Source organism: Apis mellifera, linkage group LG6 (genome assembly GCF_003254395.2).
Source record: "Apis mellifera strain DH4 linkage group LG6, Amel_HAv3.1, whole genome shotgun sequence".
NCBI classification, from domain to species: Eukaryota; Metazoa; Arthropoda; class Insecta; order Hymenoptera; family Apidae; genus Apis; species Apis mellifera.
Window position 1 is genome coordinate 8,872,541 of NC_037643.1, and position 25,435 is coordinate 8,897,975.

Consider the following 25,435-nt stretch of genomic DNA (forward strand, 5'->3'; position numbering starts at 1 on the left):
TATTAAGATGTTTATTTAATAACTCTTAAGACTTATTAAATGTAATAAACATAATTATTACAGAATTTATTAATATTATAATTTATAATTTCTAAAATATATATATTATTTTTAGTAAAAATTCGTCAATTTGGGATAAAATGGAATCATGTTTTCAAACGATGAAGAAAATTCAAAAATTAAGAGGAGCTTGTGTCGGCATTTTGTACTTTTGAACAAACTACAGAGCTGATTCACGGAACTATACCCTTCCATCCTGATTGGAGACAACTCGAAATCCATCCGAAGGTACGATCCATCGGTCCAACCCGATTGTATATCGATTAAAAAATCCTCGTGTCGGGTTTCACGGTACATGGTACAAAGTTGACATTAACGATTGCTGACAATACGAAAGGCGACCGACGTTCGACCGCATTGTAACGGCCTTCTATTAGCACAGTTGACGAGATACAAGAGCCGGATCTTCCAGATACCCATACCTATCTGAATGACAGATAATCGGCCACCTTTCAGTTTTTTGAGGCTCGCGATTAAATATTCCACTTTTTTTTTTTCTTACTTTCTAGAAAATGATCTTGTCTTCTTAACAAGTTTCAAAGATGTATTTATTTTTCTTTTCTTTCAAATTTTTATTTTAATATAATAATTATAATATAACAACGAATATGAATTTTTCTTTTTGTTAACTCACATTAAATAATTTCTATTTCAGGAAATGACTTACGTAATTCGCAATTGATAGAGTATGACTATATATATACTTATATCAATAAAGGAAAATTATAACGTGATACAAATACTGCTTTCTGTTACACAATCGTTTTTTCCAATTCTTTTTAATCATGTGAAAAAGCTCGGATAATACTGTTTGTCAGTGAAACCAAAGTAAAGAGAAGAAAAAAACTATATAAAACCTTCATGTCGTAGTTCATCGATGCTCGGATTACAATCAAACACTTTACTGCCGGTATATTTTGCAACAGTAATTCCACCAATCTGTGATGAATGAATTTTGCGATGCAGATAGATTAAACGATGATACAGTTATAATACCTTTTATATCAATGTGGTATATAAAACGATTTTCAAAAAATCTAGAATAATATCTTTGAAATATTACAATACAAAAAGCATAAATCAATGCAAAAAAGTTATTATTATCGACATTTATATATATCTTATATTGTTATATTGATTCACAATATAATATTATTCACAATATCAACAATATCAACTATATTAATTGAATTCTAATTTTTTATTTTTTCTTATAAAAAACTAATAATCATATAATCAAATTACATCAGTACAAAATATTTTCAATATTTTTATATTATTTCAATCCTAGAGAACAGGAACCCCAAGAACAAAAACAAAAGATTTGAAAAATATTAATTAATTATGTAATCTATTATTAGTTACGTTAAATGAATTAAACTAACCTTTATGTGGCATCTTCCAGAAGGGCGGTTCGGGGGTGGGCGAGCAAGGGTTAGCCACCCCCGCGCCCAACAGGGTTCTTGCCGCGTGCAGCGCCGCCGCCGCCGCTTCCCTGCTCCTCGCTGCCGTAGCACTTGGCGGGTAATCCGAAGCGCTGTCACTTTCGGCGATGCCGCCACCGCCACCGCCGCCTCCGCAAGGACGAAGGTGCAGGTTCAGTCGACCGCCGCCGACCGTGCCACCACCTCCACCGCCTCCTCCGCCGCCGCCTCCGCCACCGCCGCCACCTCCGGCCACGCTAACACAATGCTAGAAAAAACAAACGAACAATCGTTAACTTATTAATTTAATCGCTCAAAGCTGGAAGAATCGTAGAATCTAAATAAGTTTGACAGTAAAGTAATTAAATTCTCTTGAAACTTGTTTCTTGAAAGTAATCTTCACAAGTACAATTGAGATTGTAGGAGAATAATATAATTTCTCAGCGATAGAAAAATTATGCTTGAAAATTTTATTCTTAAATATAACGAAAAAAGATATTGAATATATGATTGATTATGACTTTTGTATGGTTTATAGAAAGATTGAAAGTTTATACTACTTTGATTGCTAAATGCTTCCAGCAAGAGTTTATTATATGTTTTTTCTGTACTTTTATTAAAATTTGAAATGTATTTTCATAGATAGAATATAATTCGTGAGATACGTATGCGAAAATTATATTAAGTGAAAAATATTACTAGAGAGATATTTTCTTTTACATTTATTTTATATGAAATTTAGTCAGTATATAAATATGCAAGATATAATAAGCAAGAAATTGTCTATAATGAGATGTATATCCTATTCATAAACTAAAAAAATTAATCAATTATGAGTTGAAGCCAAACATTATAAACATTCTTAGAAATTCAATATCTTTTATGTAAATTTGACGACTTATTCATCAAAATCTTAGAAAAAATGACATTTTATACATAAATCACTGAAAATAGCGCAAGTAAAATAGAAAATAAAAAATATCGCATCAGAATCTTATAACACTGACGACAGAAAATCAACAAAGACACAGAAAAAGCTAATGCATGAGATTTACAAGCAAAAGCTTGATGGTCTCTTACAAAAATAGCTAGTGTTTATTCATACCAAACGAAGCACATGCTTCCATCTTCTGTTCTAACATTTTGCATTTCATATAGATATTTTTTATTTCGTTCTAGGCAAAGCAAACTAGTTTCATTATATGTATAATATTTTTTTTTGAAAATCATACACCACATTCAAAATTTTGAAAAATTGACTGCTTTATATGCATCTTATTATTATATATACATATGCATGTACGTATTTACAACAGTTTCTTTCTAAATTCTAATATATTTTTTTAAATTCCAACAAGAAAACAACATGCGTGTTCCTACAAAATTAACTCGATATTTTTTTTTATTCCAAATCTTGTTTCGAAATAATATTCCGCCTTGTGATTTTCTCTATATTTTTAAACCAAGAAAAAAAAATGCTGAATCATATTTTGTTTAAATTTTGCTTCCACGTCTCGTATATCGCGATACAATAGCACGATGTAATCTTATGTTTTCCACTGATTTTTGTTAAAACTTAATTTCGAAGCTTACAGAGTTAAGCAGAGACCATTGGAAATACAAGAAATACATGTCAAGTGGTGAAATCCTGATGGATTAAACACGGATGGAAAAACATTAACATTTCAGCGATTTTTTTCTCTTTAGCAGTGGCTGAAAAACGTGATTTCAAACTCGAGCATTTGCAATTTACCGGCAGCAAGTGGAAAGAAAACACGCAAAGAAACGCATTTTCGTAGAACTCGTTCACACTCTTACACTTTAAATAGTCCGATCCGTTAAGATGCTTAGTTTAAACACGAACGCGGATGCGCGCGCATCGTGTCGACATCGAGTGAAAAGCTGAAATAATTTCTTAACCTCGCGACGACGTTTTCTCAACAATGGTGTTTGTTAGCCAAGCGGACGAACATTGAAATGTTGGTTATTACGAAATATAGTGAGAGAAAGATTTCTAAGACTACGCTCGTCGAGTTTTTAAGCATTAATTAATTAAAAACGGGATGTTGCGTACTGATCAAGTGGAAGGTGATTGTCGTCTATTGTGAGATTTCAAGGTCGTGAAAATTTTATGTATGTATGATGTTGTTATGAAATAAAGGAAATAGAGATAAAGAATTAAATTAATAATTAGAAGAAATACATGGAAAGAAGAATAAAGAATTACGTTTTGAATATTAATAAAAATTTATTCCCAATAAAAATAAGTTATTCAAAAAATTTTTGATTAAAATAAAATAAATCTTGACCATTTTCTCATTGTTACACAGTTGATATTTCCTTTTTCGAATCTATTAATCCAACATCGGTGTAAATAATGTCTTCGCCCACTCTTCCCCATGCATTCAGTAAATCGTACATTTTAATAAACTAAAAAATCCACACAGTTCGGGAAACGGAAGAAAAAATATCGCCTCGTAAATCTGTCAGATTCATAATCGCGATGCATTAAAAAACATGCGTATGAAACGGAAAGGAAAGGAAAAAAAAAAATATCAAATTTTGCATATCGACAGGTCAAAGTTTCGCGTAAAGGCAGATCAATGTTTCCGTGTGAAACACATCGAGCCGACTATCAAAAATAACCGGCCGATATTGTTGCGAGCGATTTCATAAGCCAACGGTAAATCACGAGAACTCGATTTGATCTCTGTACTTCTGCACGCTCTTTCACGTGCCCTTCCACGCATACAAAACGGCGGCCGCTTCAAAGAACATAATTCAGGGGATTATCGCACGCGCGAAACGGGGCAAATATTGGCACTGTCGAAACTGGTTCGCCGAAAGCAAATTTCGAAGTGCACCCAGAAAATAAATAACGCCGCGGCGAATAATAAACATCGCGGTGTCGACGGTAAATTTTTTCATTTTTCCAAGCTTGATTACGCTCCGCATAAATTTATCGTTCATTCGCCAACCTTTTTCGTTACTTGAAAATTGCGATCGAAAGGCGAATCAAAAACATGGGACACGACTAACAGAAATAATTTTTTTTGATCGATGTCAGTTAATATGCAAACAATAGCGATTAAATTAAATTTTTCTTGTTCATTTGAGATAGAAAGTTTTATTTGATTGTATACGAATTGCAATAAGAAAATGATGAATAGAGCTAATTTATTAGATTTTAATATATTTACGCTGTTATGAAATGTAGGAAAGTATGTAAGAATACAATAGTATAGAGAGAATACAGAATACAATAATATTTGTAGTTATAATAATTATTTAAATTCACTAATTAAACATTATTACTGAATATCATAAATACAATTAAATATTTTAAACTATTATGTTGAAATTCTATTATATTTAGATTTTGTATAATCTTTTTATTATTAAAATTTAGATTAGAACAATAATCAAAATGTTGCAATTATATTTTCTTTATTTATTTATAAATAAATCTAATAAATGTTTCATTTATTTAAATTGGTAAATTAATAGCAACAAATAATTAAAATAAATATACTAGAAAATAAAAATATCACTATATATTAATCACATATGTTTTCATTTTCTCAAATTTATATATCATTCATAATCATTAATTACTGAATAGATGGTGGATTAAAACAATATATATAATGAAAAGATTCAAAGAGAAAGAAAAATTAAAAAAAATAAAAATATTTTAAAAAACAAGACAAGATGTCAGTATTTAATTCTATACTTACTCTTACTCAGTTCAAGTATTGCCTAAACAAAATATTGCCTAAATATACCGCAAAACTTGGTCTATTAAATTACATTCTAACCCATTTACAACATCAACAAAACGTCACATGATGCGCAATTCAAACGTTGATCAGCGTGTGTTGACGCACGAAATCGTTTGTTCCGCTGAAAGCAAGAAGAGCTTTTACTATCGACCGTGTAATTTAACTCTTGCACAGCTGAGATGGTTGCGGTCAGTATGGTGTTTACATCGCCGGTAATATGCTCTTTGGCGATCGAAATGCCTCGTCTGAAGGCGACTGTACAACGCACCGCGGACGCTCACCTACGCGCATTCCACCATCGCTTTCGTTCATCACGGTTAATCACGCCGTGGTTACGATGAGTGTTAATTATCATTCGGTCCGCTTCGTAGATCATTAGCTCCTTTCATCCGCGATGCGGGAACGTCACGACGAAGGGGGTCAGTGGACGCCTATAGACGATCCGACACGATCAAAATGTGCAAGTTGTATATACTGACGTCGACTGATTATAGGTTACCACGCCACCAATCATACACGATTGCATTGTATCGTTTAATACCGCATTTAGTTCAAATACTCATTTGACTACGAGTTTATAAAACGTATAGTCCTATTTATCGAGTTCGTTGCTCTTGCTATAGAAACCGTATTTTATAGAAATTATTTGAGGAAAAATTATATTTAAATTCACAGCAAATTTCAAATCTTTATAAATTTTAACTTAATTATAATTTTTCTGAAAAAATTCGATTAAAATAAATGCAATTAATATTCCGACGATAAGCTCGATTTTTCAAAGAAAATCAAATGATGTTAAAATAAATGTCTTATCCAGTAGATTAAGATTCAACTAAAATTGCCGGCATGCCGAGTGTAAACATGCTTAAATTCTCCTACAAATTAAATGAATTCGCACAAAGTTTACTAATTACTCAGTTCCTTCTTACAGCACACGCTTAGAAGAAGCTGCGACACATTAAATTACTTCATTTCGTTAGACATTAATCTGAGACATTTTACGCGAAAAATTACCGCAACATTTTTTTCGCGACGGGACGAAAAAATGAGTTTCAAAGCGACGGGGACTCACGCGTAACATTCTCAATGCTCGATTTGCAATTAGACACAAGAGGTAAGCTTTTCCTTTCGACGGAAACATTTTCCTGTAAAAAAATTTGCGATTTCCTAGCTTCGTTAACGGGAGATCGTTAAACGCAAAGAGAATTTTTGTACATTAACCTAATGCCTGACAATTTCCAGTTCAGAAAGCATAGTAAATAAATACGAAATTACGATCCCTCTGTTCGAGAGCCGTCGGAATGCGAAAGAAACGAGCCGCGACTACTCTTGTCAAAAACATACTCGCGACTAACTTCATGCAGTACTGAACATCAAATCTTTAGAATAAGTTGCATTTTGTTACGAACGATAACTTCAAGATGTATCAAAATATGTAGAATAATATAATTATTTTCGGTAGTCGATATAAAAAATATTTATATTTTTATTAAAAACAATAATAATTTTGTGAAATTATATAATATATTATATTGATTTGAAATAAACTTTTCTGACAAATCATTAACCTCAATTATTCGTTTGAAGTTGTTCACGAAGAAAGATCTGAAAGCGAATGAGAAATTCGTGAAAGCATGAAGTTATAAATTTCTGTTCAAAATTGTTCAGTGACATAATGAAATGATATATCATTCTATTCTTTTTTAAAGTGTAACATTGTTGCTTGATCGACTACTTTATTATTTGCCGCTATCTCGCTAACCTCTTATTTTTCGCGGTTTCTCTCATTTCATTTAAGAACAAAGGCAAGCCGATATGTGATCTGTAACGAGCAACTAATCAGTCTCAAATAAACTGCTTATTTCGGAATAATATTAATGTTTTTATTATTAATATTAATGTTACAATTATCAGTATCTACATTCGATTTATTTTTTTATACATATGAAATTGTTAACGGTTAAAGATTAGTGTTGACAAGAAAGGTGTTCGGAATTAGTAAATAATTTGGATCAGTAAATTTTCCACGACAGGCCGGTTGTCTCTTCACTCTGGAACGCTTCAAGTACAACAAAGGGCTTCACGTGAAATCTCCGAGGTACGCGAAACCGTTTCTTTGTTGAACACTCGAGAGCAACGAGGGGACATCTGTTATTTCCCGAGATTGTATCACTTTCAATGAGCGCGCGCGATGTTTCTTTTTTCCCCACCACTCGCCCTCGCCATTCGTGTAAAAATAATAAAGGCGGACAGGTGTTCGCCGTGTCCGCGCGCCATCGAGGCCTGTGATCCCTAATTCGAGCGACGATGGCATAAATTATTCATAAAGGGAAAATTTGTTTTATTCGTTCGAAATATACTGGCACGTTCGCGCACGCGGTTCCAAAATTTTGAAAGTATAATGAGATGAAAATATCACCGACCAGAAGCTCAATCAGCGCGAAACGACGCCGCGCGAAAATTTCAGACCGTCGTTCTAACGCTTCGCAATTGATTTAACGGAATGTTGTTCTTCTGAAAGATCGCGAATGGAATGAAGTAAGATTTGTTCTCAAGATACGAAATGAAACGTTTTGTTTCTACGATCTAATATTATGACGGTTATTTTAAGTACTAATTACGTTTTAATATTTAATATGATTGAAAATTATCTTATCTAAATTACAACAGAGCGGAAATGTCTTATATGTATCTCTTGTAGCATGAAATTATTTTAACATATATAGATTATCATTGGATGATATCATTATGATCTAACATGAAGTATCACAATTAATTCACGATTTTTTCCGTTTCAAAAATAAAATTAAATTCTATGATGTAATATAAAAAGTTTAGTTTTTTAAAAAATTTTAGAAAAAAAATACTTGTATCTAAATGATCGAGAACTTCATGATCTCTTTTATATTAATTTCAACGAATCATCAGCGAACAACTTTAATTTCCTCCATTTCACGTAAAAGGTAATTGGAATGCCCGGTAAATGTTCATCAGTAAATAACAAAGCGTGGCGGCTGTATTATTTAATCCCTCCACGATATAGGTAAATCCGATACAATTCACTTTCAATTGACAGCGTTTTTTCCGTGATCACAATAAGGTACTGAAGTGTTAACAGCTATTGTAGCATGCGCAATTTATGGCTAAGCTTCACACCGTTGTGATTTAAAATTATTATATCTATTATTCTTACAGTTTATTACAGTTTTCTATGGAAAACAATGAGTGAAACAAAAATACGAAATAAAAAGTTATTTATTTATCAGTTTGAGATGAACAATCAATTATTTCACTAAATATAATATCTATTGCGATACAAAATTACTTTATGATACAAATTACTTAGTTTAAAGAATTTTTTTATAAATTTGAATTAAGTAGATACTATTCAATACTTCTAGAAATTATTTTATATTTTTCTTCTTTATAGAAAAAAAATTAACTTGTGATTAATCATGAATTAATTGCAAGAAATTAGTATTTAAAATTTACATTAAAAATTTTTATCGAAATATATAATATCGATTTTTCAAAAATGTATCAACATTATTTTTCTAGTAGGAAGCTAATAAATATAAATAAAAAATTGTAATTCTATCTCCACAAAAAATAAAAGTTAATATGATTATTCAAAACATTTAATAATAAAATTCAACGTAAAATATTACAATATTGTGGAAGTTACGATTTATATTTAAGAAAAAATGGTTATATACATATTTAAAAAGAATGATATAAATTTATTTACATATAATAATGCATATAATAATTTTTAAAAATAGAATTAATTTTTATTTCATTCTTTGTAACTAAAATAATTTGAAAGCTATCTTTTTATCAATTTTAAATAATTATCCGTCAGTTATAAATAAATCTAAAGAAAGAATTTTAAAACAAACAATATTTTATAAACTTTTTTTATAAAATAGTAATTGAAAAGTATACAATGGTATAATTGAAATTCTATATGGCAAGAATATCAAGAATGGCAAGAATGTATGACAAAGAAGCAATTTTAAAAAATCTTATTTTTGCCGCCGGTCGAAAGCTCGACTAACTTCATACATATTAACGTAATTTTTCAAATTCTGATATTCACTTGCAAATAAATAACAAAATACAGAATAAATACTTAAATACTTCTTATATTTTATGATCAGATATATATGTACATCATTCAATAACTAATATTAAGTAATATATTTTCAATTTTTTTATAAAATATATAAAGAATGTGAAATTTGTTACAGCTCAATTTTTAACTATTTATATACTTTAACTATTTATATATCATAATCTTACTTCTTTAGTGGTTTATGATTATCGTTTAACGAAAATTTGAATCTAGTGACATGAAATTTAGGTGTCTACATTGAAATTTACCGATCGATTAAGAGTAATAGACGTACCGTGTCGAGAATGGCCGTGGTCAGGCCGGATCCAGTCACTAGCTAAAAGCACAATCCGCAGCTACGTGTTTTCGCGGGATGTTCACAACACTTTTCGAACTCAGCTCGACCAGCGATACTATTCGAGCGGCTCGATTCGCCACGACTTCGTTGGAAACAGAGCGTTAGATCTTCGTTGAAAACGGACTCACTGATCACTGAGAATTTACACAGTTTAAAAACGAAAGTGGCGCGTGTTCGTAACAGAATCCACCACTATAATGTTATTGCAAATGGATCTAAACAAAGAACGCTTCTCTGGCACAGTAACGTCGAGGTTCACGACGATGATGACGGCAATTCGCCGTTCACGAAAACACGGAGATTCGTGGTCAGCGATCGAGGACAAGATTCGACAGAACGTGATAGAATGACTACGTCACGAGAACAACGCCGCTCTCTACCATCAACAGTGGTTACTTCAATGTTTCGGGTGGGCGTCTCGTTTACGGTGTTTATCGGTCGTTATCGCGGCAAACTGACCAAGGAAACGAGAAGAGGACAATTGAACGTGAGCGTCGGTGAAGAGGAAAGAAACACGTGCAACTCGAAAACAGGGGTGCAGTGACGCGTCACTGCTGCGGTGCGCGGCGCCCGATTGACCATCAGAGTCTGCCTTCCTTCATGCGAAGATCCCTGCCGCACGATTTCGGCACCCCCACCCCTTGCTCAACACACTCCCGTCTCGTACAATCTCCCTCTCTATCAAGTTCCCTTCTCTTTCCTTTTTCGCTTCTCTCTCTAACACAGCTAGGACTAAACCGACGAGGTTGCTGCGCCTCCGGGCAAAGTCGCCGAAGCCGAGGTGGCTCCGAGACCGACCAGCGTTCCGTTTCGCCTGAGCGTGTCTATGGGTGGAGCCAGTGATACGCTGGCGTGGTCGTGCCTCGCTTTACCGTTCAGCAAACGTACCGACACCATAAAGTGGGGGAAATCGAACAAGCAACACCGTGCGACGTCGCAACGTTCTCGAGCCGGCATTCGCGCCAACAGAACGGTTTCAACGCGAGGATGTTGGAAATGGGCGGTGCTTATCAGAGGTGGCGCCCTTTGTCGTTGGACCGCGCCACAGGACGCCATTGTCTGTTGGCGGCGCAGCATCGTACGGCGTGCGCGACGCATGCCGACGCCTGACGTCGCGACGCCACTCTCGCACGCAACGCCGTCGCGACCGTCGTCATCCTTCTGCCTCTTTTCTCTGCCTTCGGCTAGCTGCTTGAATTTCAGCTCTGAGAGGTAAGTCGACGATCCGTACGTATGCGCGTGTGTTTGTGCTTCGTGTATATATGTTACTTTTACATGTGTGTTGAGTGTGTGTGCGCGGGAGGAGGGATACGTAATGTGGGTGTGTGCATAAGATTCCTGTATGAACGTGTGTCGCACTTTTGCCACTTTATTCGTTCTCTTTTTCTGCACTTTGTTCCCTCTCTTTTTCTTGCCACATATTTGTCCGTTTATTTGTCTTTTACTGTTTACCGTATTTCCTATCATTGACTAGCATTGTTTTATATACTTTTTTTGTTTCCTCTACACACGTTGCACGGACACACGTGGACTATTTTTAACGTAAAAGCAGCACAAGAAAGTTTGTTAAAATGGAACGAGTGAGATTACGAAGAATGCGAGATTGAATAACATTGGTCGTCGGCTGCCATCTATTTACAACTTATATATATGTTTATATTCGCGAGGCTTTTTTCAGTTTTCTTCATTAGTGTTCTTCGTCATGGAATACAAATGTGATAGAATTTGTATTATCAATGTTTTATACGTTCAACTAATAAAAGAATTATAATTCTTTACGTGCATATAAATATCTACTTAAATACATATATCTATCTACATAATATATCTACAGATATCTACATAAATAATTGTTTTAAGAATAAACAATATAATAGTTTGCTATTTTTTTTATCTTGTATAAATCATTATAGATTTATTTATAATCTTATAATTTTCGTCTAACCTATAATTATTAAGTTTGTAATTGTGTCACTAGAAGGCAGCACACACGAAATATTTGTTCGAAATATGGTCGATCATATCATAAAGTCATCTTTTTGTTATAAAACAGGTGGGTCCAATTACATTTTAATTATCTAGATGTTTAATTCACTGAATTGATAGTCGAAATGCTAATTCGAAAGTACATTCCCTAAAAAGAGAAAAAATAAAAAGAAAAAAGAGAAGATAATGTATGTTATAACGACTACATATAGATTTACAATCGTATATGCATTCCGGTTATAAATTTTCAACGATTGTTTCTTTCATTTGGCAAGATGCTGCAAAAGAAGAAAAAATACATTTTCCTATATCATTAATTATTTTCGTGCGTAAAAAACGATTCCTGTATAGTCTTTTCTTATCATTATCTTTCTTTTCACATTATTCAATATCGGATGACTAATCAATTTAATATCAATTATCATTTATAACGACTAGGTTTTTTTTCAGGTTCTACCATTTTGTTAATCTATTGATTTTATTGAATTTTATTATTGTTTGTCAACTGATCAATTAAAATATTCTAATTAAATAATGGAAGAAGAAGAAGGTTAAATAAATATTACTGGCACAATATTATGTTTAAAAAAATTCATACATCCTAGAGGTAAAATATAAAAGTTAATAGAAATATTACATTTTAATATATTTAAGAATATTAATTAATTTAAAAAAAAAATAAAATTTATTAAATTACTTAATATAAAATATAAAAATGGAAAAATTTTGATCTTACAACTTCTAAAGGGAACATCAAAACAACATAATTTATATTTTCTCGTGAAGTAATTGCCACTTCGTTAGGAAGGGCTATTTTCCCTCTTGCTAAAGACCGATACACGGTTACGGTCGCGACGTTGTCCCATGTTTTTTCCTTAAACGAGTTTAGTTAAAAAGCCTGCACAGTTTCACCTACACGTGAGTGGTCACACGCCACCCAAACTTTCCAAGGGAAGAACACCGAAGACACACCACCAAGGACGGCCGATCTCACTAGCGACGCTACTTAATACGGGTACTCGACCGAGTGTGCAATTAATCACCGATCCGTGGGTAATTGGTGGCGGGGTACGGGAATCGATCAGGGACTGGAGCATCGACGTGTGCACGGGCCATTCAACGAAAGTTCCGTCACACACCGTGTTTTACCCTCCGAGACATCCGGTTGAAACTGTTTCGTTCGGGGGATACTTGCGAGAAAAAAATGGACCACGACGTGGGTTCGCGGTAAATAAATATGGAAGCATAAAGAATGTATCTAATACGATTCTTTTCTTTTACTATATAAAAATGAACAAATATCTATTAATAATTACTATTATTATTGTTTGCCTAAATTTAATATGCTTCTATTAAAACGTGATAAGTTCGTTATCGTGATAAGTTATTCCAAAATTTTCATTCTCTTTTCCTTATATAACATAATAATTAATAGTTATAAATATATCAGAGATATATCAATAATTTTTCTTTCTTGAATTCTTAAGAAAACTAAGGATCTATAATGTTGGAATAAAATTTCTTGAGAACCAAAGGAATTTTTGAATTCACAGTTCTCTTTGATCCATCCATAAATTATAAAAAAGAGAAATTTCCTGGAAAATCTTTCGAAAATGGATTTGAAATTTATTTATATAAATCTGTTTATAAATTTTCTTATCGAGTCAATCGTAGACAAAGACTTTTCAAAGAGTGAAAAAGAAACATCATGAGGATGAATAAGAAAGAAAAATGAGATAGTTGAAGAAGATTACCAGATAACTAGATTAAAGTAAAACGAGTAGATGGATAGCAAATTGTATAATTATGTCGACGTTTGAATGACACTTTTCATTTATTTCACTCGTTAATCCTACAACTGGGGAACCACCTCACGTGAATCTCCCCATTAAAAAAATACACTCTGCGTGTATATTCAGACGAATACGCTTTTTCGTATTATATATCTTTTTTCTATAAATTGTTTGTATTCATCTCTGTTCAACAAAAACTCGAAATAACGATAATTACGTTCTTTCATCTTCTGTTACCTCTTTTCCCAGAATAATTCGTTTCCTGGAAATGTTGAGCACTTTGCCTTTTTAACAGAATAGCCATCTTAAGTAAAGTATTTACCGGTTGATTCAAACGATCCTCGTCAATATGCTTATGAGCTTTTAAGTTCTATTCGTGCGAGAATTCTAGGATTCTGGATTCCTTCAGAATAGTTAAATAGACATGATCCATGGTCGGTTGGAAAAATAAAATTCGTTGAGAAATTGTTTAATTGGGTGAAAAATGATCGGTATGAAAAGTGGAAAAAGAAAATTTTCCTTCATGATATTTTTATTTTTTTCTTCCTTTCAATATCGTCAAAAAGATTTTTATTAATTCAAATTTAATTTAATTCGAATCTTTCTATAGACTCAATGGTCAAGAAAAAAAAATTTAATATCTTTTTTCAATCTAAATTTCATTTCTTCACCATCTAAAGAATTTAACTAAATAAACATTTAATTGAAAATAATAAATTTTCCATACCTTTGAATTATTCAAATTATTCTAAAAAAAAAAAAAAAAAGAACTTCTTTTTGTCTTATTTCTAATAATAACACATAATCCAATAAGTATCCCTGACCGTTTTCTACAGTTGTCATCTTTTCTCACGATCAATTAGCTACAGGTGGAGCTTCTTCATTTAAAACACGCTAAACGAACGGCGATCGTTCAATCGTGTTTGTGTAGGTGGGATTAGACGGCTTCCGTGAAACGCGCGGGTCAGTCATATCGTTGTCAGAATTTCAGCACGGCTTTTTCGTCACGCCCCTCGTGTACCTTTCAGCTTATCCAACGCGTACAATTGGATTTATCAAGTTAAAGTCGAAACCGACGAGTGTGCCATACGTTCGTGTTGCCTGCAACGGCGATGACACGTACTGTTGGGACGCATGGGTCTGATCCCCGCGAAACGTGAATGTCAAACATCGACCGAATCGGGATGGCTTTGCCGTGGAAATTCCGCGCGTCACGTGGCCGAAAAGTGTGCCAAATCGATGCTTGAATGGATCGATTCCTCGTAACGCTGCTCAATTATCCTCTTAATTTCTATTCATTCTAACATTCTCTTCGTATAAATCCTTCCGTAAATATTTGACTATTTTTCTTCAATTTTATTTCTATAAAGAGTTTAAGAGTAAAAGAAATTTAATTCTTATCTTCTTGATACTTGATCGTAAATTTAATATCGATTATTACATAAAATATGAATTATTAATTATCATTCTTTTTTTTTTAGCATTAAAATATTGCATGCATATCTGAAAAATACTCGTCTAAAACCGTATTATAACTCGTTAAATACTGCAGCACAGGAGAACTTCCGGCACATGCACCGGAAGCACACGGATCCGTGCCGCTCGCTCGTATTTCTCGTATAGGATTTGCCGCGTTATTTAGGTCGAATTTTCGTCCCGTATCTCAATAATTAGGGAGCGAGGTTCGCCATTTACAAGCTAGCTAGACTCTCTCGAAGGCAAAGATATTTTTTAACCTCCCTTCCCCCTTTCCTCGTTGCACGGTCGCACGATCGTGAATGGAAAACTGAATGGTGACTCTCCACGCTGGCTGGGGGGATATCAGTGTTTCCGACTAGGTGAATTTCATATTCCACGGGTATTATTTGAACGATTAACGCGAATGGAAAAGCTCGTTGCTCCGGGCCCGCCCTCGTATTGTTGCCAACATTTTCAACCGAAGCATTTACAATTCTCTCTTTATTGCCTTTCGGCTTATCCGGATTGCGTTGGGCCGCGACCGAGCCCCGTTTCATTCTAATAATAACCATTAAGTTAACGAACTGCAACGCGGCTGTTTGAACACCGCTGGACACAGGGATTAACGTACCATTAATAAGATTATCCGCGTAAACAATAGATTGTCCATTTCCGACCTCCGCCCATCCGATTCCGCCGGATATATAATGCGAGCCGCACGACTCGCGGTTTATCGAAAAACTCGATATCTCGCGGATCCGTGAGATAAATTGCAACTGTGACGACTCGTGTCCGCGATACGCAAAGATATCGATGTATCGATGATGAAATGGGTAAATTTATTAATATTCTTAGAAATTAGATTTCGAAATTAATTTTGTGTATATCATATATTCGTTAAAATTTTTTTAAAATTGTGACCAATTGTAATTTTAAAAATATTTCAAAAAAAGTTCAAGTTCTCAAGAAAAAAGTTTTGATCGTATTATTTTATCCGTACGATTAATTAAGATTTTTTTGGTTGAATGAATTAGATGAATTTATTGAGCTTCGAAAATAGAAATGTTTATTAATTATTTTTTTTTGAAGAATAGAATTCGTTTAAATAATGAGATTCGATAATGAATTTTGACCGCATAATAACGTTACAATTTGCAAGATAAATCAATAATCCGTGGTCTCGTAACTGTTCCGTTATATATATAATACGGAACTAAAGAGAAATAAATATAAATTTATATTAAACACAAGGGGAAACGTATAGAAAAAATAAATGTGTGAAACGGAAAATGAGATTGTAACTAAATAAAAATATAGTTGATATTATAACAAACGTGAAATTACACGAAACAAGAAGAAGATAATTAACGTTGCGATGCATTTTAATTCCGCGGAACACAATGTTTACACGAAACAGCATCCAAATAAATCATTACGAGCAATCTCATAAAATAGAAATATTTACACACGCAATATCCAACTACTGGCTTAATTTTCAAAAATTTATTTTACAATTTTACAATTGTATTCGAACGATATAAAATTCCATCGTGTACAAATAAACAGACACGTTTACCAAAACATTATTTCCACTTTCTAATTCAACATCTTAACCACATATACGCCTATATCCATCTATATATATATCTCTCAAAAAATCGATTTCTTCGAATTAATATAATCGAACAATTCATCTCGATTTATAACATCATCAGATTCATAATCGACACATCTTTGGTCCGTTTAAAATCTCGACCAAATTACGGAAATAAATTTGCTTGGTCACAAAGTGGGCCGTCTCGACTCGAGTAGAAAACAATCGTATCGTATTACCGAAAGCCGCGTTTCCAGAGTGTCGAAATTTCCAATGGTGAAATTTCCTTGGTATTAGTCTTAGAATTCTCGGGCCGATTTATGAGAGGACGAAGAGGATGGGGAGAGGGGAGCGCACAAGGAGCGGCATCAAAACGGCAAGTGCATTTCGCGGCAAACGAGGCTCCCGACATCTCGGTGTAATCAGACACCGAGTGGGGAGTGGTGCAAATGTAATTGAAAACATCCGTGATGCATCCTCTGATCCATGCCGCGCGCTCCCTTTTTCTCCTTCTTTCGCCGCAACGTTGCGCGCCACCCCTCTGTCCCCGTAATTAAAAGTCGTTTCCCCGTGATTTCTGCCCCCCCCTTCCGCGTTTTACCTGTTATACACGCGCGCACCTGTTTCCTCTGCCGCGTTTTCAATGCTCTTTTCAATGCGATTGTGTTACGCATTTGTGGAAACGCGGAACTCGTTACACTTTGTATATACGCGCACTCTTTTTAATCAGCGGTAATACGCTGGGAGAAGATGGGACGCGTTGTTGAGATGTCGGGGTAAATTGTTTTATCGAGCTTGATTCTTTAGTTATCTTCTTATTTCTTTTTTGGTTTTTGTTTTCGTTCTCTTTCATTATTATTGTGTATAAAAGAAATTAACGTGATGGATATTTAGATAATTTTAAATATTGTGAAATGAATAACTGAATAAGAGAGATGGGCAAAATTTTAATAGCGATTGAAGTTAGAAATAAAGTTACTTTATGATAATTTGTTATATGCGAAGCATCGAATAACCGCAGATATATCGTATTACCGAATGAAGAGGAAAGTTATACGAAGAGGGAATAATGGTTACTGGTTTGAATGTTATTTTAAATAAAAAAATTAAAGTAACTTTATTTTTAACCAATTTTATAATTCCATCTTCTGTATCTAATGCATAGAAAATTGATAAGTATTCTCGATAATACAGGGATGGATACTTTTCTTTATGGAAAAAATTTAGTTCAATAAATATTAAATAACCGATCATTCGTATCCACTTAAACGAAACAACAATAATTGTTCCTAAAATACGGACCATTACAATCCCTTACCGCCCCTTCAAGCAACACAATACACATTTACCATTTTTATTTTAAATAAAAAAATTAAAGTAACTTTATCTTTAACCAATTTTATAATTCCATCTTCTGTATCTAATGCATGGAAAATTGATAAGTATTCTCGATAATACAGGGATGGATACTTTTCTTTATGGAAAAAATTTAGTTCAATAAATATTAAATAACCGATCATTCGTATCCACTTAAACGAAACAACAATAATTGTTCCTAAAATACGGACCATTACAATCCCTTACCGCCCCTTCAAGCGACACAATACACATTTACCGCGCGCGTATCCGTGAAATCGTGGAACTTTTCAGAAACGTTCGTAGACCATGCCCTCGGAGAGGAGCGCGATAATGCGTTTCCAAGTAGCCGAAAGTAGGTGTAAATACGGGCGGAAGATTTTTTTTTTTTTTTTTCTCCCTCCGGCATCGTGGAATATTAGGTGAAAGGAGCCGACAAAGAAGGTTCCCTTTTTATCGCGAATAATTCTCAATGGAGAAAAGTTTTTTTTTTTTTTTCCCTTCTTACAAAACCCCCTTCCCCCCCCTTTTAGTCGTACTATCGTCGTGTACACACGTGAACGATCGTGGTGAAAGAGGGGAAAAAGAGAAAAGGGGGCGGGGGGACGAAAAAGAGAGCGGAGAGAAGAGAGAGGAGAGATCTGAAAAGGTACGCAGAGTACCGCCTCTGATGAATGCCGCAACCAGTGGCCACCATGTTTTCCCTTCACTGGTCCGCCCTACTACGAAACATCCCCCCGCGCGTCCCCCTCTGGCCGATTTTCCAACCCCTCGCCAAACCGCGATTGAACCCTTGTACACGTTAGTATGCGCATCAGAGGAATACATTTTGCAGACAGGCGGCGGTGCACGAGCCGGAGAGTGTAATATCGATAATAATTACGCCACTCGTAGCGTTTGCCGAATAACTAACCGGACAAGATTTTTCGTGAACATCGTGCACCGCTTAATCGAACTGGTTGATTCGTGATAAAAGAGCTTCTTTTCATCGTCTTCACGTCGAAAATTTTTCCTCTTTAATTGAATTCAGATATGATTATTCCCTTCTTTAAATCTGTTAGATTTAAGATTATAATCGTATCGTTGCGTTACTTTCTTTTAAACATGTTTTAAATTGTTTGATGTGTTTTCTTCACTTAAGGATATTACAATAATAATATCACTTCTAGCATACGGAAAAAACTATTTACTTATCCCGATTCATTTCAATAAAAGACTCTCGCATTTTAGCGAAAACAAAGTAACAAAACTTCAATACACTCCATCATACATATTAGATCCTTTATACGATCGGAAAGAACCAACCGACAAAGAAAAAAGAAAAAAAAAAAAAGACACGCCCGACTAAAAAGGAAAGTATCAACGTACAAAAAGACCAAGTCTCGCATCAAAAGCGTATACATACGTATATATACATATATATATATATTAACCAAAGTAATCCGCCGCTTCGTTTGCAACGCGATGCGCGCGCCGCGCGTTTGAGGAAGAGAAGCGCGGAACGAGGAAGAGAAGCCACGAGGAGGAGGAAGAGGAGGAGGAGGAGAACCGCCTTGAAAAAAGAAGGGGAGGAGAGGAGAGAAGAAAAAAAAAAAGAGAGCGAAAAACCGACCGATAAACAAACCATACCGCTCGGATCGCGGCCGCTTTAATCTTTCTTTCGAGGCATCATCGGCCGCCTTTTGCGGCATTCAATGAAAAGGAGGAACGAAAGGCTGGGGCTCCTGCCCTCCGCTTTCCTTCCCCCAAATCCAATCCCCTTCCACCCCTCCACTCATTATGGCAACATGCGGTAAGTATACTGGTGTTTAAGTCTCGCTGGTACCCCTCGATTGCCAGGGGTTGGTCGAGGGTACGGCATTAAGTTATACATTCGTATATATTCGTGCCCGGTAAAAAGTGCCATAGATTGGATACCATACCATAGGCTGGAACGTGAAACGAACACGGCAAGCGTGCGCGCGAGCTGTGCCCTCGAAGGTCGGAGGGACAAGGACAGGGTGGAAGAGCATCCCTTATTCTGCGGCGGCTCGTTGTATGGCTCGACGCATCCGAATACTCTCACTCCCCTGATCCCGGGGATTCCAGGTGGTTTCTGACTCCCTTCCCTCCCCCCCCCCCTCCCCCCTCGCGCTCGCTATACGCCCTCTCGAAAATTAGGTAGCCTGAATCCACAGCTGCGATTCGCAACAACGTCGAAAGGATCAAGGATACCGCACGCGGATATCTGCTGCGATTCTTTCTTTCTTTCTTTCTTTTTCCAGACGTTTCCGGCGGTATTGTTTCGTGCACTCGATGTTACGTGATAATATAACGACAGTAATATAAAGATAAAAATGAAATTGTTTAAATTTTAAACAATTGATTAGGACGAAAACGAATGTTTCATTTTCATCATATTAAATCAGTAGTAATAATTTAATTGACGTAACGAAATAAAGCCATTCTCCAAGATTCAATTTTTCGTTGTGTTATAATAGTTGTAAATGGGTTTCTCTGTTTTTCCGTTAAGAGAAGCTTCTGACCGAAAATACCCCATTGCTGGCAAATTTTAACCATTACCGCGTCCAGTGGAGACTCGAACCAGGTAACTCGGAATCCTCGGGATCGACCGGTCAGGTAGTGAAAAAAAACCGGTGTTGGTCCGCGCCGCCCAGAGATAATCCATGTAGCCACGGTGGCGGGACTTACTTGCCCCCTCCTCTTCACTAGCATACAGTGGCCAACCCCTATAAGAAGCAACGATACCGCGGCTGAAAAGCTGCTGCGAATAACGTGCTTACGCGCGATCATCCGACCGCGATCCTCAATACCCGTGACAGATCAAGCTGCGCGCGCCTCTTTCTCTATCTCTTTCCTTTCTTCTCCCCGCTCCTTCTCCCCCCACCCTCCCCCTCGGATGAATCGAACATAAGCTGGCCGCGTTAAACAGCGAGAGAACAGCGGCTGGCCGTAAGTACAGCGACGTTGAAGGTGGAATCTCTTTTTCCAAGGGGCTAACAATACAGTGTAGATTACTTTTCAGAATGGGCGGTGTGACGTAAACGCGGACGCTCCCTTGTGGCGAACAATCGTCGTGTTTGCCGACACAATTTCCACGGATTAAAATCATAAGAGCAAGGAGGACCGGTTAGGATTTTTTTCTTCCCGAGTTATGGATGGCTGCATTTCCGCGCGGACGCCGCTCTGTGTCGGGGATTTTCGTGACCGCTTCACTGAAGTTTGACTATTTGAGAGATGGATCATGAGTTTTCTGGGAAAAAAGAAAAAAAAGAAGAAGAAGAATAAGATAGATAAAACGATCGGCAAATAACAGTTGGATTGATAGTTCGATTCGATTTTTATTAAAATTTTGCTTTCTAATTCTTATACTTCCATAATTGATTTCTTAAATTTTATATATATATACTTGCTTTCAACGTATATATTTCATACATCCTTCCAATTTAAGCATCCAAAAAAAACATCTTCGTTCAATTTGTCCTACATTTTATCGTTCCCATCGTATAAGGTTCACACGAAGAAAAAAAAATGAGAGTACACACACACACACATACACACATGTCTCGTCTTTTCGAATTCTGAAAAGTCGAGGGATCCAGATTTGACCGCGATCGAAAGTCAAAGGCATATTCGATCCTCGGCCGTCGGCGGACAGCGGACGGATTCGATATCGGGTCCTGATGAAGGCTTCTCGAATGTCGTGTCAGCCACTCTTGGAACCGAGAGGGAAGAGAGGCAGAAATAAAATAGAAAGGGAGATCGAGAGCGGGGAGGCCGCATTCCTAGACGGCTTACCGGTCGGTTATCGCGGCAGCCATCGCTCGTCTTCTCATATCCAAAGGTGGCGGATTTGTTTCTTCCTCTTATCCGACCCTTAAGCAGAGGCTTTTGCGCGGGGGTGGCGGGCCGGTGGTACAAAGGCACCCTAGGGACGCAACAACGGTATCATCTTCGGAAGGACGGAAAGCTACCGAATTTTCGAATCGTTCGAACGTGTCGGTTCGAATTTTTTCCAGGCTCGTGGCCACGTCTCATGGATATGAAGCTGTCTCGCGTCCCATTGTTTGAAGGCTCTCGGCTTTCGAATCTCTTTTTTCTTTTTTTCGATTTTAGATCGATGTGGTAAAATGCCGAATGATCGAATTAATCGAGGAAAACGTTTGGAACGATACGACATATCTGAAAAAAAAAAGGTATCGTTAATATTTCTATTCTCTGTTATAATTATAATTATACAATATCATTATTGTTTATCCTCATTTTATAAAAGTTAAGGAAATTAGAATATTCGAAATGGCATATTCAAGATGTTAGAACTTCGCATAAGGGTCTCGTGTTACGTAAACGATCGAGAAGAGAAAAGTCAATTCGCGAATATTTATGATGCAACGATTACAAGGAATAACAGCGAAACGAATCAGGGAACGGTCCCCCTGGATTATATCCCCTTTTCGCTATTATAGGGAACCACCCATGCATGAGGTATTATCATACAAATATAATCCCCATACGCCCTTACGCGAAATAATATTTGTCCCGATCGTTGTACGACCAATTATCTTAACTTACGTGATATATCAACCCTTACATACATGTTTGTGTAACATACATATACTTATATGTGTGTGTATATACATGTATATATGTGTACGTACAAAAGTTTGACATAAGTACTTTTATTATTCGACATTGTTTGTATGGCGGGATAAATAGTGGCGATTTTCTCAAAAGTTTTGATTGAATCGTAAATAAAACAATCAAAGGTTCATAGTTATTGAAATATACAAAGAGAAATATTCTTTTTCTAATATCATCCTATTTTCTTTTTTAGAACAAACGTGATTTTATCAAAGACTATGAAACCGAGCAGATTTAATACTCTTGGACCAATATCAATTGCGCAATAGAAACAAAATTTTTTCTGGAAAAAAAAAATTCCACAACTGCTAAGTTTAAGCCGCGAGAATGTACGAGGCCCCATAAAATGCAGCTCGAGAACAGAAAGAATCTGTTGGAGAAGGATCAATTGAGGGTATATATACGTGTTCACTTATAGGGAACGCGATAACACAGCGAGACCATTCTCGGTTTCCCGACTCCTACGAAACAGTTGGCCCCCTGATTGGTCATCTCTGTGTGATCGAGCACGTTACACATCGACGTCGTGTCGGGCAACGACACGCGTTCTCCGTTTCTCTGTCCACGGGTTCCGCGCGGTCAAACGGCCCGTGAAAATCTTCTAAATCAATTTCTGCGCCGGCATTTATCGAGTCGCGTCCCTCAATCTCGTTGGATTTAGGATGAAAACGAATGACCTTCGACTACTAGGATCGATAGTCCTCTCCTACGCGGATATCGGCTTGGCTTCTGCATTTGTCTCGATGTAGGGAGGGAAAAACGTCGGCCCAAATTCGATTTCGTCTAAATCTACCGCCCCTACGTTCTTTATACCACCCCTGGTTTAACATCTTTATCGTAATTTTCTTGATTGCCCGCCGCGTTATCGCAGGAATACAACCTCGAATATTTTATGAATAAAAATTCGATAATAGTAATTGGTGGTATTTTTAAGATATTTGGTAGATTGAAATTTAGTTATCGTTTCTGATAAAATGTGTTTCTAAGATAATGTGTTCAAAGATAATTTTCACAAAAATTGTGGAGTTGTTATAATTTCTTTGACGCTATTAATATAAATTTTTGGGATATAATTTTTAAAAATAAGATTATTATTTCTAGCTTACTAAGTATTTCAAAAATAAATTCAGAAATCGAATCGATAATTTTATTAAATTCAAGTTTAATGATGGGAACAAGATCATTCACATCATTTCAATTAAAAGAGAACTATAACTACATTTATTTTAAGTAAATTCTTAATGAAAATCCACGTAATTGACTTGCAATAAATAAGAAATCTATCCAAATATCTTAAATGTCACCAATACAATAAAACCATCTTTCTGCACTCAATAATACAGAAGCGAAGCAAACATATACTAATAATCCCATAATATCTCGTATTCACCCCACAGTCCAGCATGCCAACCGTTATCAAAGGGACGTCCAAGCAAGATTTAATTAAGAATTCTTCAAACTAGACATCCGAGCAGGATTTCGCGCGGGCCCCTCTACCCCTGCGGGCCCGATATATCCGAAGAATCAACGTCAGAACGGCAGAAACGAAACGTCAGGGCACGACGGCGCACCATGGCGCAGTGGATACAGAAAGGAAAGACAAGAGGAAGACGAGACATTGGAAGGTTCGCGTTTCGAGCCGGTAGCACGAACAAGCGTCCTCTTGGCCTCCTCTCGGCACCGGCAAAGCATTCCTCGTGTCAGAACTTCACAAAGATCCTCCGGTTAACAGAGAATCGAGAGACTAAGAAGGAGAGAAAGAGCAGCGGGATACTTCGACGAGGGGCTACTGGTTTCTCCGCGAGATTCTTGATGAGAAAACGCGTGGTTCCGTTCCGTTCCTTCGTCAAAAAGTCGCTGCGTGCTCCCGTACGATTCGTAAGAGCGTCACAGCGTGAGTTTTGTGCCCTCTATCCACGATGTGTCCATATAAATTTCAGCGACGTTTTCGTCGGGATCCTGAAAATATATTTCTAGTAAAAAAAAGAGGAAGAAAGAGAGAGTAAAAAAGAAAAAGAAATCATGAGAAATTGAGATGATCGATGGATAGATTTGTAATTTTGAATAGAAGAAGAAATTTGAAAGCGTTGCAAATTGTGTGAGAGATAATAGAAAAATTATTAATTGATTTAATGTATTGAAGTAAAACAAAAACTAAGTAATATATCAAGAAATGGAAGAAATATCAGAAGACATTGTAAAGATGCTAAGTACTACTCACTTAAGATACTACTCACTAATAGTATTATATCATTCATTCTATCTCCAATTTGAGATATCCTTTTAAAAACTTAAATTATTAATTGTGAAAAGAACATTTTTTTTATTTCATTTATAAGAAATATTTGTGTCTATTGCTTCTTACCAATGAAGCATAAAATAATAAAAGAGAAGAGAAACCTCTATCAATTCTGAGAATATTTACCTTCTTGGATAACTGATGCATTCTGCATCCCAATTTTGCAATGATTATCCATATAATAAATTATATTATCTTTCCATGATTGTAGAAAGTAGCCAATCTGCATTTCTTTTATAAAACTTCTTATGAGACACAATATTTTATACCTGAAATGAAGAGAAATTAGATTAGATTATTTTTTATTATCTTATACATTGATAATAATTATTCTTCATCATTATAAAATTGCCATGCAAGACTTCAAAAACGAATTTAGATTTTTTCATTCATGATGTAAAGATTGTTTTCATCTACATTTCATCAAAAATGAATATTCAAAGTGATCAACGAACAAAGTAAAATTATTTTCTATTTTTGATGAATAAGATTCATCCGTAATGAAAGCAACGACAAGTCTAAACTTATCCAATAACAAATAACCAATTCATAACATGCAGTTTTATCGTA

At 35.6% G+C, this 25,435-nt stretch overlaps 2 protein-coding genes across 11 annotated transcripts in view; one reads left to right on the forward strand and one right to left on the reverse strand.

The window, feature by feature from the left end:
- LOC102654776 (paired box protein Pax-6) overlaps positions 1 to 10,335 on the reverse strand; it is a 42,598-nt gene extending 32,263 nt beyond the window's left edge. For 3 of the 4 annotated variants that reach the window (XR_410226.3, XM_026441356.1, XM_006565376.3), the window contains exons 1-2: positions 9,676 to 10,334; positions 1,446 to 1,752 (exon numbers count right to left, since the gene is read on the reverse strand). Coding sequence is in view for 3 of the 4 variants with exons in the window: in XM_026441356.1 (XP_026297141.1) it covers positions 1,446 to 1,458 (13 nt within the window). In the remaining variant the exon portion in view is untranslated. Of the gene's footprint in view, positions 1 to 1,445; positions 1,753 to 9,675 lie in introns of all 4 variants that reach the window. The other variant, XM_006565377.3, reaches the window with a different exon arrangement.
- A 178-nt stretch (positions 10,336 to 10,513) lies between these two features.
- On the forward strand, positions 10,514 to 25,092 carry LOC102654860. 7 transcript variants are annotated; one of them, XR_003304889.1, is made up of 5 exons: positions 10,776 to 10,950; positions 20,951 to 22,121; positions 22,199 to 22,410; positions 22,760 to 22,960; positions 23,964 to 24,957. XR_003304889.1 is itself a non-coding variant. In XM_006565378.3 (2 exons), the coding sequence occupies exons 1-2, from the start codon at positions 10,565 to 10,567 to the stop codon at positions 24,541 to 24,543; spliced, it is 900 nt and encodes a 299-aa protein (XP_006565441.2). In that variant the 5' UTR covers positions 10,514 to 10,564; the 3' UTR covers positions 24,544 to 25,092. The 7 variants fall into 7 exon arrangements, 2 of the variants coding, with proteins under 2 accessions (XP_006565441.2, XP_026297142.1); XR_003304893.1 differs by having other exon boundaries at positions 10,774 to 10,950; positions 20,951 to 22,410; positions 24,030 to 24,957; XR_003304890.1 differs by lacking the exon at positions 10,776 to 10,950 and adding an exon at positions 15,958 to 20,877 and having other exon boundaries at positions 20,951 to 22,410.
- The last annotated feature ends 343 nt before the right edge of the window (positions 25,093 to 25,435 follow it).

Bases quoted from the DNA above. Each gene is read 5' to 3' on its own strand.
- LOC102654860 (XM_006565378.3), top strand. From the start codon at position 10,565: ATGGGTGGAGCCAGTGATACGCTGGCGTGGTCGTGCCTCGCTTTACCG. The intron at 10,951-24,029 runs GTAAGTCGACGA...TCTTCAAACTAG, and splicing joins TTGAATTTCAGCTCTGAGAG to ACATCCGAGCAGGATTTCGC.